The 13,545-nt window shown below is 44.0% G+C and overlaps 1 protein-coding gene across 1 annotated transcript; it reads right to left on the bottom strand.

Moving 5' to 3' along the window:
- Nucleotides 1-5,427: 5,427 nt before the first annotated feature.
- LOC138414395 (intercellular adhesion molecule 5-like) lies at nt 5,428-11,246 on the bottom strand. The gene is made up of 8 exons (XM_069541753.1): nt 11,046-11,246; nt 10,878-10,953; nt 10,309-10,575; nt 9,083-9,403; nt 8,561-8,839; nt 7,771-8,040; nt 6,886-7,128; nt 5,428-6,696 (listed from the first exon to the last, which is right to left on the bottom strand). The coding sequence occupies exons 2-8, from the start codon at nt 10,930-10,932 to the stop codon at nt 6,596-6,598; spliced, it is 1,536 nt and encodes a 511-aa protein (XP_069397854.1). The 5' UTR covers nt 10,933-10,953; nt 11,046-11,246; the 3' UTR covers nt 5,428-6,595.
- Nucleotides 11,247-13,545: the final 2,299 nt, after the last annotated feature.

Here is a 13,545-nt window from a genome sequence, read left to right as displayed (position 1 = left end):
AAGCTTTTAGGAAGTTCTTACATGCTGTAATGAATTTTCTTCCAAATGGCACACATGTGTATTCACTTGGGATATCTTACATTTAGTAATTAGTGTAAAGATACTTGGGGAATGGTTGAAAGTTGGAGTAATCAGAACCCTGGAGCTCCATTTCTTAGCTCAGAAACCATCCCTCTGCTTCAGGTCAATCTTTAATTGTCTGACTTTAAAATCATGGAGTTTGGGGGACTTCCTTGGTAGTGCAGTGGCTAAGACCCCAAGCTCCAAATGCAGGGGGCCTGGGTCTGATCCCTGTTCAGGGAACTAGATCCCACATGCTGCAACTAAAAAGATCCCACATGCCACAGCTAAGACCCAGTGCAGCCAAAATAAATAAATAAAAATCATGGAATTTTGGATTTAGGAGGGCCTCACAGGGGCTTCCCAGTTGGCTCAGTGGTAAAGAATCCACCTGCAATGCAGGAGCCACAGAAGACATGGATTCGAAGCCTGGGTCTGGAAGATCCCCTGGAGGAGGGCATGGCAACCCACTCCAGTATTCTTGCCTGGAGAATCCCCATGGACAGAGGAGCCTGGGGGATTACAGTTCATGGGGTCGCAGAGAGTCAGACACGACTGAAATGACTTAGCACGCATGCACAGGGCCTCCTCACAGGTCATCCTAATTTCTTCTAATTTAGGATTCTTACTCTATAGTATATCTCACAGGTCATACTCACTTGTGTAGCACTGGTGTCAAGGGAATCACTTTTTCATAAGGCAATTTATTCTATTAAACCCCTCAGGTTTCAGTAAAGTATCTCTTACATTCAACTGAAATCAATATCCCTGTAATGTCCCCATTTGACTTTAGAATTATTTGCAAATCTCAAGGCCTTTTAGAAATTGATGTATTGAGCACAAACACTATTATCTATCACTTGAATAAGTGTTTTAAAGGGAAAGTGAGCCATATTAAGAAGTATGTGTTAAATGAAATGCGGCAGGAGCGGGGTGTTATAGCCACCAGTAAGAGGCCTCTATGTGGCTTCCTGGGTGGCTCTAGTGGTAAAGAACCCGCCTGATAACGCAGGCAGACACGAGACCTGGGTTTGATCCCTGGGTTGGGGAGATCCCCTGGAGTAGGAAACGGCACCCCACTCCAGTGTTCTTGCCTGGGAAATTCCATGTACAGAGGAGCCTGGTGGGCTACAATCCATGGGGTGGGAAAGAGTAGGACAGGACAGTGGGCTTGCCAAGACAGCAGTAAACTGCAGGGAGAGACACACTCCAGACAGCTCTGGTTCCTCTCCTTCTAAGCCTAGCTGAAACAACTCAACCACTGCTGGTTGAGAATTAGAAAGATGCCAGTTGATTTTGCAAAGTTTTTGAATTTAAAAAGAACTTGATGAGCCCACATGTTCCAACTACTAAAGTCCGCTGCACTCTAGGGCCTGGGAGCTGCAACTACTGAGCCTGCACGCCTAGAGCCTGTGCGCCACAGCAAGTGAAGCCACTGCAATGAGAAACCTGAACGACACGAGCAGTAGCCCCTGCTCACTGAAATGAGAGAAAAGCCCACGCAGCAAGGAGCACCCAGTGCAGCCATAAATAAATAATTAAAAAAAAAGAGACCCTGAAGATCATCTTCCCTAAACTCTGATTTGCCAGCTATTCATCTGCTTCCCTGGTGACTCAGATGATGAAGAATCCGAGTGCAATTCGGGAGACCTGGGCTCGATCCTTCAGTTGGGAAGATGCCCTGGAGGAGGGCATGGCAACCCACTCCAGTATTCTTGCCTGGAGAATCCCCATGGACAGAGGAACCTGATAGGTTGAAGTCCCCGGGGTTGCAAAGAGTTGCAAACAGCTAAGTACCTGGCAACCCACTCCAGTGTTCTTGCCTGGAGAATCCCAGGGACAGGGGAGCCTCATGGGCTGCCGTCTATGGGGTCGCACAGAGTCGGACACAACTGAAGCGACTTAGCAGCAGCAGCAACTAAGCACACAGCACACACACACACATCTGCCTTTCAGCTCTCCAGCTAGGCACTGGATGGCAATCTTAAAAGCAAATTAGAAAGGCCTGGGATGTTTGCCTAGAATCCCTGAGATTCTAAATTTAATGAATCTGGGAGTGGAACCTGGACAAGATAATTTTAAAATGCTCCCTGAGTAAGAAGGTGGAGAATTACTGAGTTTGAACCACAAAGATGAATTGCACGTGTCCACATGTGAGCTTGGCAAAAAGGAACAAAAGGAGACGAGAGACCTGGGCCAGTTTCAGCACTTTCTGTTTCCAGTTCTAGCCAGTTAATTTTATTTTCTATTTATTTTTTTAAAATAAATAGGCTTCTTAAAAATCGTTTTTAAAGCCTTTATTGAATTTGTTACAATATTCCTTCTGTTTCATGTTTTGATTTGTAGACCAGGAGGCTTGTGGGATCTTGGCTCCCTGACCAGATATCAAACTTGCACCCCCTACGCTGGAAGGCTGGACCATCAGGGAAGTCCACAACCAGTCAATTTTAAAAGTTCTAATAAGCCAAGGGCAAAAAGACAAATATTAGATGAGTCATCGCATAGGAAGTACTTGGAGTGTTCAAATTCATAGAGACAGAAAGTAGGATGCTGGTTACCAGGGGCTGGGAGGAGGGTCAACAGGGAGCTGCCTAACAGGCTCTTAGTTTTGCAAAATGAAAACGAGTTCTGGGGACAGGTTACACAATATGAGTGTGTAGTAAACGTTATGTATATTTTACCTCAGTTTAAATCTTCACATTGAGGTATAATTGACATAAAACATTGTATTAGTTTCATATAATGCATTAGTTTATATATTTTTAATGCATCAGATATACGTATGTTTCATACAATGATCTCATATTTGTATGTATTATGAAGTGATCACCACAATAAGTCTAGCTAAAATCTGTCAGCATACATGATTACAAATTTTTTTCTTGTGATGAGAACTGTCTTTAAAGACTTTTAAAAAAGATGGATCATTTTCAAAGTCTTAATTAAATTTGTAAAAATATTGCTTCTGTTTTATGTTTTGGTATTTTGACCACTAGGCATGTGGGATCTTAGCTCCCCAACCAGGGATCAAACCCAAATTTCCTGCATTGGATGGTAAACTCTTAACCCCTGGACCACCAGGGAAGTCCTGTGATGAAAACTTTTAAGATCCATTCTCTTAGCAACTTTCAAATAAGCAATACAGTATTAAATATAGTCACTATGTTATATATTACATCCTAATGCATAATTTAAAAATTTTTTAAATATTTTTTAATGAAAACAACTTCCCTATGATTAGTGAGATGTACATAAGAAAGAATTCAATAGATAGAGCTCCAGTAATCCTAGACCCTTTGGAATAATGTTTTCCTAACTTCCTTTAATCTTTTAAGTTTAACCTGAAATGGCCATCCTGAATCCTTTCCATCACTATTGCTGAAATACATACAGTGAGCTTTGTCCTTTTATATACATTTGAGAGAACTGACACTTTTCCCTTTCTTCATGAGTCCTCCTCAGATTTACAGGCCCTGGGCTTCTGGGAGAAGCAAAAATGATACTGTTTTGTGACTTCTTTGAGTCAGAATGCCCTGGCAAAGCTGAGAAACATTTTGAGGGATACCAGTATTAGAATGAACAATTCTTCCTAGTTTGTATGAGACTTTTCCAATTTTAGCATCAAAAGACCCATTGCAGGACACTCTCAGCTCTATGCAAACTGGGACAACTGGACATCCTACCAGTAGTCCTAAATCTTAGGGAACATAAACTTAAAAAAAAGGAAAAAGTAGAGGAAAGAAAACAGAGTAGAAAAAAATGAAGAGAGAACACAGTGGGAAAAAGAGTAAGGAAGTATTGATGATGTGAATGACTTTTGCTCACATACATTAACAGTGGTTGTCATGGATTTCTGACTCTTGCTTTCAGTTCATTGATTATCACCATCATTATATAGGACAAACTAATACTTGTGAATACACATATATGACACCGTGCTATGTATTTATAAGCACTAAGTCATCTCTTTCCAAATATAGTTGTATACTACGTAAATGTTATTATTATCCCACTGAAGATTTGTGTTTTTTCAGGTCTAAAAAAAAGTCGCCTTGACTTTTCTAACAGGATAAACTTTTGGAGTATTAAATGTAGCTCTTCACCTGGAGAAAATCAGGATAAATGCAGTTAAGTGTGAGCTGGTTGCTCTATTTTCAGAAAAGGAGTATGATCAAAACCTTTCAGGGAGTGGGGTTTCCTGGAGACACTGCCCTTAGTAGGGTGAGCAGAGACTAGCTCAATTGTTCCAGAAAAGAAATGTAAGAAGATCCTTTGTGCTTTAACAATTGACTAAGAGGGACCACCTCCTCTGGGGAAAGGAAATAGAAGTTCCGAATCTACAAGGGGAAGAGCCTACCCAAATCTGAGGAGACTTAGGGAACAAGGCATCCAAAGTACCCTTCTCTAAGAACCCCATGCAAGGTGTCCCCTAAGCTGGACCTGAACAGTAGATCATCCTCCCTGGAGGATCAGCAGCAGCCCACCAGGAATCTGGATCTGTATGGGCTGGGAGGGACACTGTCAACAGTGACACCACGTGGCAGTGAGAAGCAAAGGCAGGAGGCAGGCTAAGCCTCCACTAAGGTGGACCAAAGAGCCTGAAAGACCCTTTCCTCCCTCCCGTTTAGGATTCACTGTTCCATGGAGCTCTGGGCTCAGGAGGTGGGGTTTGCACATGATGAAGCTAATGCCAGGACACTGAAGTGGGTAAAGATTCCTGGATGACTAACTCTATACTCCTTTCTCGAACCTGTTTTCTAACTTACTTCCCCAAGCGCTCAATTCAGAAAAGTGGATAATTGCTATTACTCACATGATGAGAGAGCAGTGCCTACTAATTAGAAAAATGGAAGCGGAGGTCATTTGGAGGGTTGCTGTTGTACAAATTCAAACAAGGTATTTCCCAGCTCCCCCCGGAAGCCTTCCTTGACCCTGTTAGGTGTTCTCCCAAGGGTCTGTGAGGCCCCATTCACAGGACTGTGCTTTGCTGTTGACAAGCTCTAGCTTCTAGTGGCAGGGACAGGGCTTTGTTCACCAGTGTATCACCACTGCTTTGTGTGTATTAAAACCAAAGGATTATTTCATACCTAATCCACAACTCAGACTCAGGGAAGGTCTGGGAAGAATGAGACTATTTTTACTTTGATGCTTGTTGCTGTATTCTTTCTAGGTGGTGTTTTCAATTTGGGGAAGCCTGTTGCCCTCTATCTGGAAGTCTGAACTTTAGTTTTGAAGGCAAGCCAAAAACGCTACTTCCTGAACTACACCACCTGCCCTGGGCTGGCTATGAACATTCTTTTCTTAGAAATTTTACTCAAAATGCAACTATGTGACTTAACAAAACTTTCACACATGGAAGAAAACTAGTTTCAGATAACATAAAATCACTTTTATTTTTATCATATCCAACACTTCAACGACCCATACATAACTGATTTGGGAGAAAAGATTGGTTTTAGAAATCTTTATATCTTATCTAAGGGTTGAATACAATCTTTCCAATGAACAGAAAAGGAACCTCTATCATATGGTGAACACTATCATATGAGGAGTCTTCCTGAAGCTTAAAGGAAAGTTTGCAGACATATAAAAATATATACTTATATATGGAAAAGGAGAATAAATTGGGATTCTACCCTAAGAGCTTGCACAGGTAAAAAAAAATGTTTAATATGAACTCAGATGATTTACTCTATAATGGATTTCTAAAGAGTAATTCAGAGATGTTTAGAGCCCAATTCAAGGAAGAACTCTATCTTCCACTTCAAGGACAGAACAATGGGCTAGGACAGCTGCTTGTCTGACCCAATGCGGAATTTCTTATGATCTGTATACTCTTCTAGGGCACACAACAGATGGTTAGGGAGTTGAAGCCTGACTAGCCACTGAGCCTTAATGATGTTACCAAGCTCAGCTCTGGAGCCAGTATTTCAGAATTCCCCATTAGGGGGGCCCAGAATGTGTAATATATAGGCAGAAACAGGCTTTTAATTCCCAGCCCTTTGCTAGGTACTGACTACCTTCCAACTGGTCTCTAGACTAAGAAATTGGTTCCCATTTAGTCATGAGGAAACCATGAGAAATGCACTGTATCTCAGAGATAGTTCTGGCTATCTCTTCCATCTGATGTTTGGGAGCAAAGGGCAGTGGGAATGGGGATGACAAGGCACTTCTTTTCTGAATCTGAGAGTCGACTGATGAAGAACACACAAGGAGCAAAAGGCCCGCTCACTAGTTGAACACTGGGACTGGATTCTTACAGGAGTTGGGCTTGTGGCTGGACTGGATCCACAGGATGAGGACCAGAAATATTGCTTTATGGGACCACGGGACAGAAGATAACATCTCCTTTTCTCTTCCAGCCCCTCCTTCCCTCCCTTAGGAAACACCAGTGGTAGAGGTTGCCTTCAACCAAGTAACTTTCTAATAAACAATTATGTTCATTGTGCTTTTCTGCTTGTTGAACAGCAAACTGGCTCTCCTCTTCTTTGTTCTTCTCCTTCTGCCTATAGGGCAATTTCCTCCTCTCCACTTTTCAGGGCCAAATGTTTCGAATCAGTGCCATGTAGATGACACCCACTACAAAGGCGACCCTAAAAATCACCAAGATGATAGAACTGACTCCTTTATCCAGTCCTGCCAAAGCACGGAAGACAAGAGAAATGGGAGGGTTAGCAGGCAGGAGAATCACCCTGCCCCAGCCCACCAGGCTTATGTGTCAGCCTCACCCTCCCCAGCCCACTGAGCTCTTTCTTGTCTCCTTAAGAATCCCAACCCCCTGAGGGATTTCCACCCTGGGCCTGGCAGCAGGGGAGCCGCAGTCACCTTTAACAAGGACCTCAATATGTTTGCTGACAGAGCCCAGCTGGTTGGTGGCTGTGCAGCAGTAGGTTCTAGAGTGGTTCCAGGTTGCCTTCTGTGGCACTTCAAGGTCAAAGACTGTGCCATTCCAGGTACACATCAAGACCGGTGTTGGGTTTCCCTTTGGGACACAGGCAAGCATCTGTACCATCCCTTCCACCCAGATCTGGTTGCCAGGGCAACCAGATTCCTCAAATCGTGGCTTGTCTGGAAAGAGAGTCCCCAGAGGAGTCAGTTCAGTGTGCCACGTTTCTTCATGACCACCATGCATTAGCTCCTTCTCCCTCCCCTACCCAAACGATGTGTCCCCTCCACCCAACAGCTTCCTTTCCCAAGGGGAGGACCATCAGTTCCCTGCTTTGAACTACACTTTTTCCTCCTTGGATGAATCTGAGATGCAACAGGGCATTTTAATGGGTTAATACTAAATGAGCTTGCTCAGTGGTGGTCCTGGGGTCCCTGCTCCTCATCTTTGCTTCTCTGTGAGGGATATCATGGGTAGGGGTGAACCCAGAGACAAGGATTTTTCTACTTTTCAAAATACAAGTTTTCAGGAAGAAATCACCCTCCTCAGCATGGGCTCCAGCTATTTTTATTCCCTATGTTCTCAGCCTTTGGCCCTCAGCCTGATCACTTTCTCTTTTGTTTCCGTTTCCCCCAGGTTTCTCCCTACTCATTTTCCCATGGGTAAGGTAAGCTTGCTGAGCTTGACTTTTTATTTTTTCCTTTGATTTTCTTTTTTAATGAGAAAAATGTGGCAACTCTAACAATGCAGCTATTGGCTAAGATCTCTGGAAATGTGAGACTAACAATCCATGTTTTGACAAGAAAGATCAGGCTTCTACTCACACAAGACATGGAGCTGGATCACAGCGGTTTTGCTCAACTGCTGACCCTGAACCTCCAAAGAGGCCTCACAGGATAAATTCCGGCCATCATCTTCCTCACTGGCGTTAAGTGAAAGCCAGGCAGGCTCCCCAGGCGCAGGAAGATCCGGGGCTCCCTGAAGCCGCAGAGTAGGGCTAGAGGATGTTAAAATATGCCCCGAGCAGGTCACGTTAATTTCTGTCCCTGCCAATGGGTACATTTCTTCCATCTCCAGGACTGGTGGAGGGAAGTCTGTAAGGAAAGGAAAAAGAGAATCAAACATATTTCTCAAAACTGGCAGCGACTTCTGTACTCAGCTGCTGGTGGTAACCCTCGGGTAGGCAGACAAGAAGGGAAAGGCTTTGGATACCATTACTGCTTCTATGCTGACTTGCAGGAGCAATGAGATGGTTTTGGAAATTTGAGAGCTTCTCCGTAACAAATGCCACATGAGCCTATTTGGCTGTACCTCTGTGGCAAGGAGAACAAAATGTCTTTTCATCTTACAGATTTCTTTCTCACCTCAAATCACTGTACCTAGGAATAAGTTCAAGCATCCATTATCACTCTGTCAGTACGATGGTCTAAGAAAACAGGGTGATGGTTGGATAGAACTGCTGCCTCAATGCGTCCCTGCACTTATCTGAGGAAGACGAAAACCAGAGTTCACTTAGGTTCATGGGGACACCTGCAGCTGAATAACCAAGCCTTCACTATGGAAGTTTTCAATGGCAGAGAACCTTCAAGGGAAGGGAAGAGGCAGGTCACTTACTATAGACATACACTGGCTGGCTTGTTTTCTGTTCCACTGGACCCAGAGATGCAAGGCAAGACAGCTCCTGATCACCAATCTCCATGGCCCGAATGGTGGCATTGGCCCATATTGTGTCTCCCTCCCAGAAGAGAAAGGGGCTAAGCTCCTGGTCTCCCAGGAACATGTGGATCATTACCTCTTCGGCTGGGAACACCCTAGCCACCTTGCAGCTCACCGTTTCTGCCATCCCAACCTCCAGAAGTGAAGAGACCCGGAGTTGCGGGCTCTGAGAAAATTCTGCCAAGAAATGAGGAGAAGGGAAGAAAAGAGAAAGGCCATGATAAATTGTATAAGACCCCACAGTGTAGGGACTGTGGCTAAAAGCTCTCTGCTCCCTACAGTGAGTTTAAAACTCAAGTAAAGGAGCTCAATTACCCTTTCACCCACATCCTAAACCCTATGGGAAATGAGTCCTAAAGGCCAAGGTAAGATGAGGAAAATGAGCCCCAGGATTCTCTCCACACCTGGGCTCTGACTTACCAAAGAGTCGGAGTATCTGGAGGGCTGAGTTGCTGTGAAAGAGCCCCCCACCACGTGAATTCAGGTCCAGTTCTGCACGGCAGGAGAAATTGCACCTGTCATCCACCCATTGGGCTTTGACATTGATGGTGACCTCAGCTCTCTGGGAAGCCATAGCTAAGCTCCTAAAATTCTTCCGCCGTAGTTCTCGGTCATCCTGGAGAAGGGTGAGGGTGAGGTTCTCCAGGGGTGTGACCCTGGGCACACGACATGTTACCGTGAAAGCTTCATCCACGGCCACCCATGCAGGCTGCAGCTCCACGATCACCTGCTCTGGTGGCTCTTTAAGACCAAGAGATAGATTTGATGAGAGAAGGATACTCACCTCTCCAGAGAAAAAGAGTAAGAGGACAGGAAGCCTGTGATAGAAGGTAGGACTGCTACTCTTACACCATCTGATGAACAGCATCAGCTCTCTGCCCTGGATGAGATGAGTTAGGCTTCTTCTTCCCATTGCAGGGGGCTAAAGTCATAGCCAAGACATGTGACTGCTGAGAGGCCCCTTGCTTTGACTGCCATTTTGGAGATCCCCTTTGCTTTGGAGGGGCCCCTCTGCTGCCATTCTGGAGAGCTTTTCTCTCTTACCAGAAGTGCTTCAGAGGTGTGAGCAGCATCTGAAAAGCTCCTGAGTATCACATGAAAACTACACCATAGCTAACCAAGCTCCAACCCCGGAGGGCACACTCATGGCTCTATCTTTGCCGATGCTATTTACTCACCTGAAAGATTCTCCTTACCCATTCCCATCCCTTCAAATCCTAACCATACACAGGGGTGAAGTTTAAGAGCCTACTTTTCTGTGGAGACTTCTCCAAATACCCCAGCCTATAAAGCCCCTCTTTTCTCCAATCCCTATTTATTCTAAGAATTTGTGACAATTCAACACTAATTTTATACTTTTTTTTGTAATTTACAGATCAGCATCATTAGCATATGCCTCCTGTATCTGAACATATTCTCAAGCCCAGATGCCAGGATGCACTCTACAGTCTGCTCCTAATTTAAAAGCCTACACCAAAGGGAAACACAAACAATTGGCTAGAGAATCCCTATAGTATGACAAAAAATCTTTAGTAAAGGCCCCAATTCTTTCCCCTAAAAGAAATTCTCTAACTATTCCCTATATAAGGCATAGTAGTCATGTTCCCCCATGCTTCCCTTCCTCCCCAGCCCTCAGCTCCACTCACGGTACACAGTGATGCCAAGGTTTATGTCCTTTTGGATGCCTGCACAAGAGAAGAAGCATTGCAGGATGGAATTCTGTGTGACATCTTCCAGCAGAAACTTCTTCCACTGAGGCCCTTTGCCCACCTCGGTTTTCTTTAATAAGGTTTCAATTCCACCGGGTCCTGGGTCTGGACAGGTAGTGCTGCAGTTGACCGTAAGGGACTGTCCATACTTTACAAGGGCCTGATCTGGCCAAACAGAAACCTCAAATCGCTCTTCTGCAGCTCCTGAAAAGGTCAACCAGTCATGCCAAAGTCTCTGGTGAGGACCACAAGACTTAAAGAGAATACAGAGCTTAGTCTACCTATTTACAGGTTAGAGAATAGGAAACCCACTCTGAATAAACAGGAACAGGGGACAGGACAAGAAAAGGTCCCTGAAAGAACAAGTTAGAATCCCAGCTCTACCACCATCCCACCCCCCATCATCTTTTAGGGATTGATTTCTCCATTAGTGTCCCTGTGGAAACTATGGCGTTGCTAAAAATCATGCCCATAGAAGCTAAAGAAACCTTCCCAGAGAGCCTCACCTGGGTCAGGGATCAAGATCAGCAGGGCCCAGACACCAAACAGTAGCATTTCCATCCTGATGAGAAGGGCCAAAAGCTGGAGAGGAAGAAGGCAGCAATACTGGAGAAAGCGACCAAATAAAGAGGAAAAGGAAGTAGGAGATTCTTTCTTTGATATTGTTAAGTTACCTCCTTTCCTGAAAACCTACATGGTCTGGAGAAACTGCAGCAAGAGTATCAATGCTGTGGTTGTATTAAAAGAAATTCTTTCATCTATCCATTTCAGTTTGGTTCATGTGCACAGCAAAAAGACAACAGGAAAATATGGGAAATAATGAAGGGGTATTAGATTAAATGAGATTCCTGTACCAGTTCATATTGCACTTATCTGTTTACATGTTTGCTTCTATTTCAGTCAATAGAAAATGGCTGTCAGCATGGAAATATGAAAAATGAGTTTTAGAGAGATGAAATTTGGCAGTGTTTATCTGGCACTGTCCAGTGGAAAGTGACCCTGAATCAAGAAAACATGTTCACTAGACTCTTGTTCTCTCATGGGAGAAATGTTTCATCAGGCTTCATGAAATATCCCTCAAAATAATCCATCTTTCTGATCTGCCTCCAGGCTCACCAAGCAACACTTCGATTACACTTTGGCTAAGTCTTAAACGTCTACTTCTTTTCTCTGCCAATCTATACCAAGAGTTTCTTTCAAAATCCAATTCAAGCTAATTTCTTCTAAGAAAGGAATTTCTTGACTAATGCTATTTCACTTCATAATCCCTTACTTATTACACATTATCTGTACACTTGATTCCAAAAGTGATTTCTGAAGCTATCTACCTTAAAATGTAATTCACCTCAGTGGGTTATTTTAATGAGTGTAATCATAACTGTCCTAGGAATTCCTTAAGAACAAAAGACCATTTTATTACCTTGCTTCTGCAGCGCCTAGCACAGCATCTAGCGCATAATGCATATTCCATAAGCGAATGACAGCCCTATAATTCTGCATTTTTTCATACATTAGGTTTTGTACAAGACTACTATTACCTGTATGCTGGTCTGAAAGAGGGTTTTTTTGGGGTCTCTTTTATTCACACATAAAACAATAGGCATATCAAAATTTACCCTCCCAAGTAAACGCTACCATTCAAAACAATCACTTCTGCAGGCTATAAATTTAATCCAGTAATGACACCATTATTCAAAATTGGAAAGTGATCTAGAACTAGATTTTAAGCTACATAAGAAAAAATTAGTCTTTTATTAAGCTATTCTATTATTCTTCATGCAAAAGTGATATTATTCACTCATCTTATTCCCCAAACTTAACTTTGAGTGACTTAATGTCTCTTTCAAAGGAAGATCTCCTATTATGGGAAAGATAATAACACCAGACTGTGAAGGAAATCTCAAAACAAGAGTTTTGAGTAATAACAGCTCTGTGAAAAAAGTACAAAAGCCCCAATTGGGGCTACTTATATTTATATTGGAGTCTTCCCTGGTGGCTCAGAGGTTAAAGCGTCTGCCTGCAATGCGGGAGATCCGGGTTTGATCCCTGGGTGGGGAAGATCCCCTGGAGAAGGAAATGGCAACCCACTCCAGTATTCTTGCCTGGGAAACCTCTGCAAACAATTATTGAGCCAGGCTTGTAGTAAGGTGTTGAAGTTACCAAGATTTATCCTGTTACATAAGAATTCCTGGGAGTTAGTGGGAAAGACAAATGTAAATACAAATAACAATATACTCTGCTGAGCGCAACGGGAGGGAGTACACTGGCAGGTACTCCAGCCACTAAAAGGCTGCAAGGAGAATGGTGGGCAGGACTTTCCTGGTCCAGGGGTTAGAACTCCGCCCTTTCAGGGCAGGGTTTCAGGGTTGTTGGATGGCTTTGGCTGTGTAGCTGAACTGGACTTCCCGCCCAAGTTTGGGATGCTCACTATCCATTTACATCCCAAGGGTATTTGCAGTTTCTTATACAGATTGAGTCACACCCTACTCTTTGATCACTCTCTCTTGCCTCTGCTTGGAAATCACTTCTTCCTCCCTGAACACTGCTTCACCCAGTTCAGTGTACCTTTGCAACAAGGCCCACAAGCCCGAGCTTCCAAGGCCATATCCCAGCACACCCTCGGACGCTTCGGCTGCTATCTTCTCCCTCAGCAGCACCACCTTCTAACACACTCCTCCTGATCCGTTAGGCCTAGGAGTCCGGTCTAATTCCGGCCTGGACTGTAAGGCCCCTCTGAGGGCAGGGCCTTTTTCACTGATGGATCCCAACCACCCAGAACGGTTACAGACGTTCAACGACTATAAAATGAATGAATGAACTAAAATATTGACAAATATATGAGTGAGGGGCTGTGCCCATCGTTCAGACACAGAGTATAAAGGTCAGTTCTGCCTCAGGTGGAGTTTCCCGAGAAGCGTGTGCACTGCCCCACAGGCCCTGAAGGCCTTTAAAAGCATATAGTATTTTAAAATTTTAACTATGTGGGAAACATACTTCAGTGAATGCTCCTCAACGATTCCCGAATGTGAGGAGGCAAAGCCCGCCAAGAGGTCAGACTCCCACAGATTTGACAGGAAAGCCGGGAGGAGACCCCGGCAGGAATCTAAACGAAGAAAACAAGACCTAAAATCTCACTGAGGGCCGCTCCTCGCTGCTCCAGCCGCTCCTCTAACC

This window comes from Ovis canadensis, chromosome 11 (assembly GCF_042477335.2).
Source record: "Ovis canadensis isolate MfBH-ARS-UI-01 breed Bighorn chromosome 11, ARS-UI_OviCan_v2, whole genome shotgun sequence".
Taxonomy (NCBI): domain Eukaryota; kingdom Metazoa; phylum Chordata; class Mammalia; order Artiodactyla; family Bovidae; genus Ovis; species Ovis canadensis.
The sequence above is the reverse complement of the archived record's forward strand: the minus strand, read 5'-3'. Positions and strand labels throughout refer to the sequence as shown.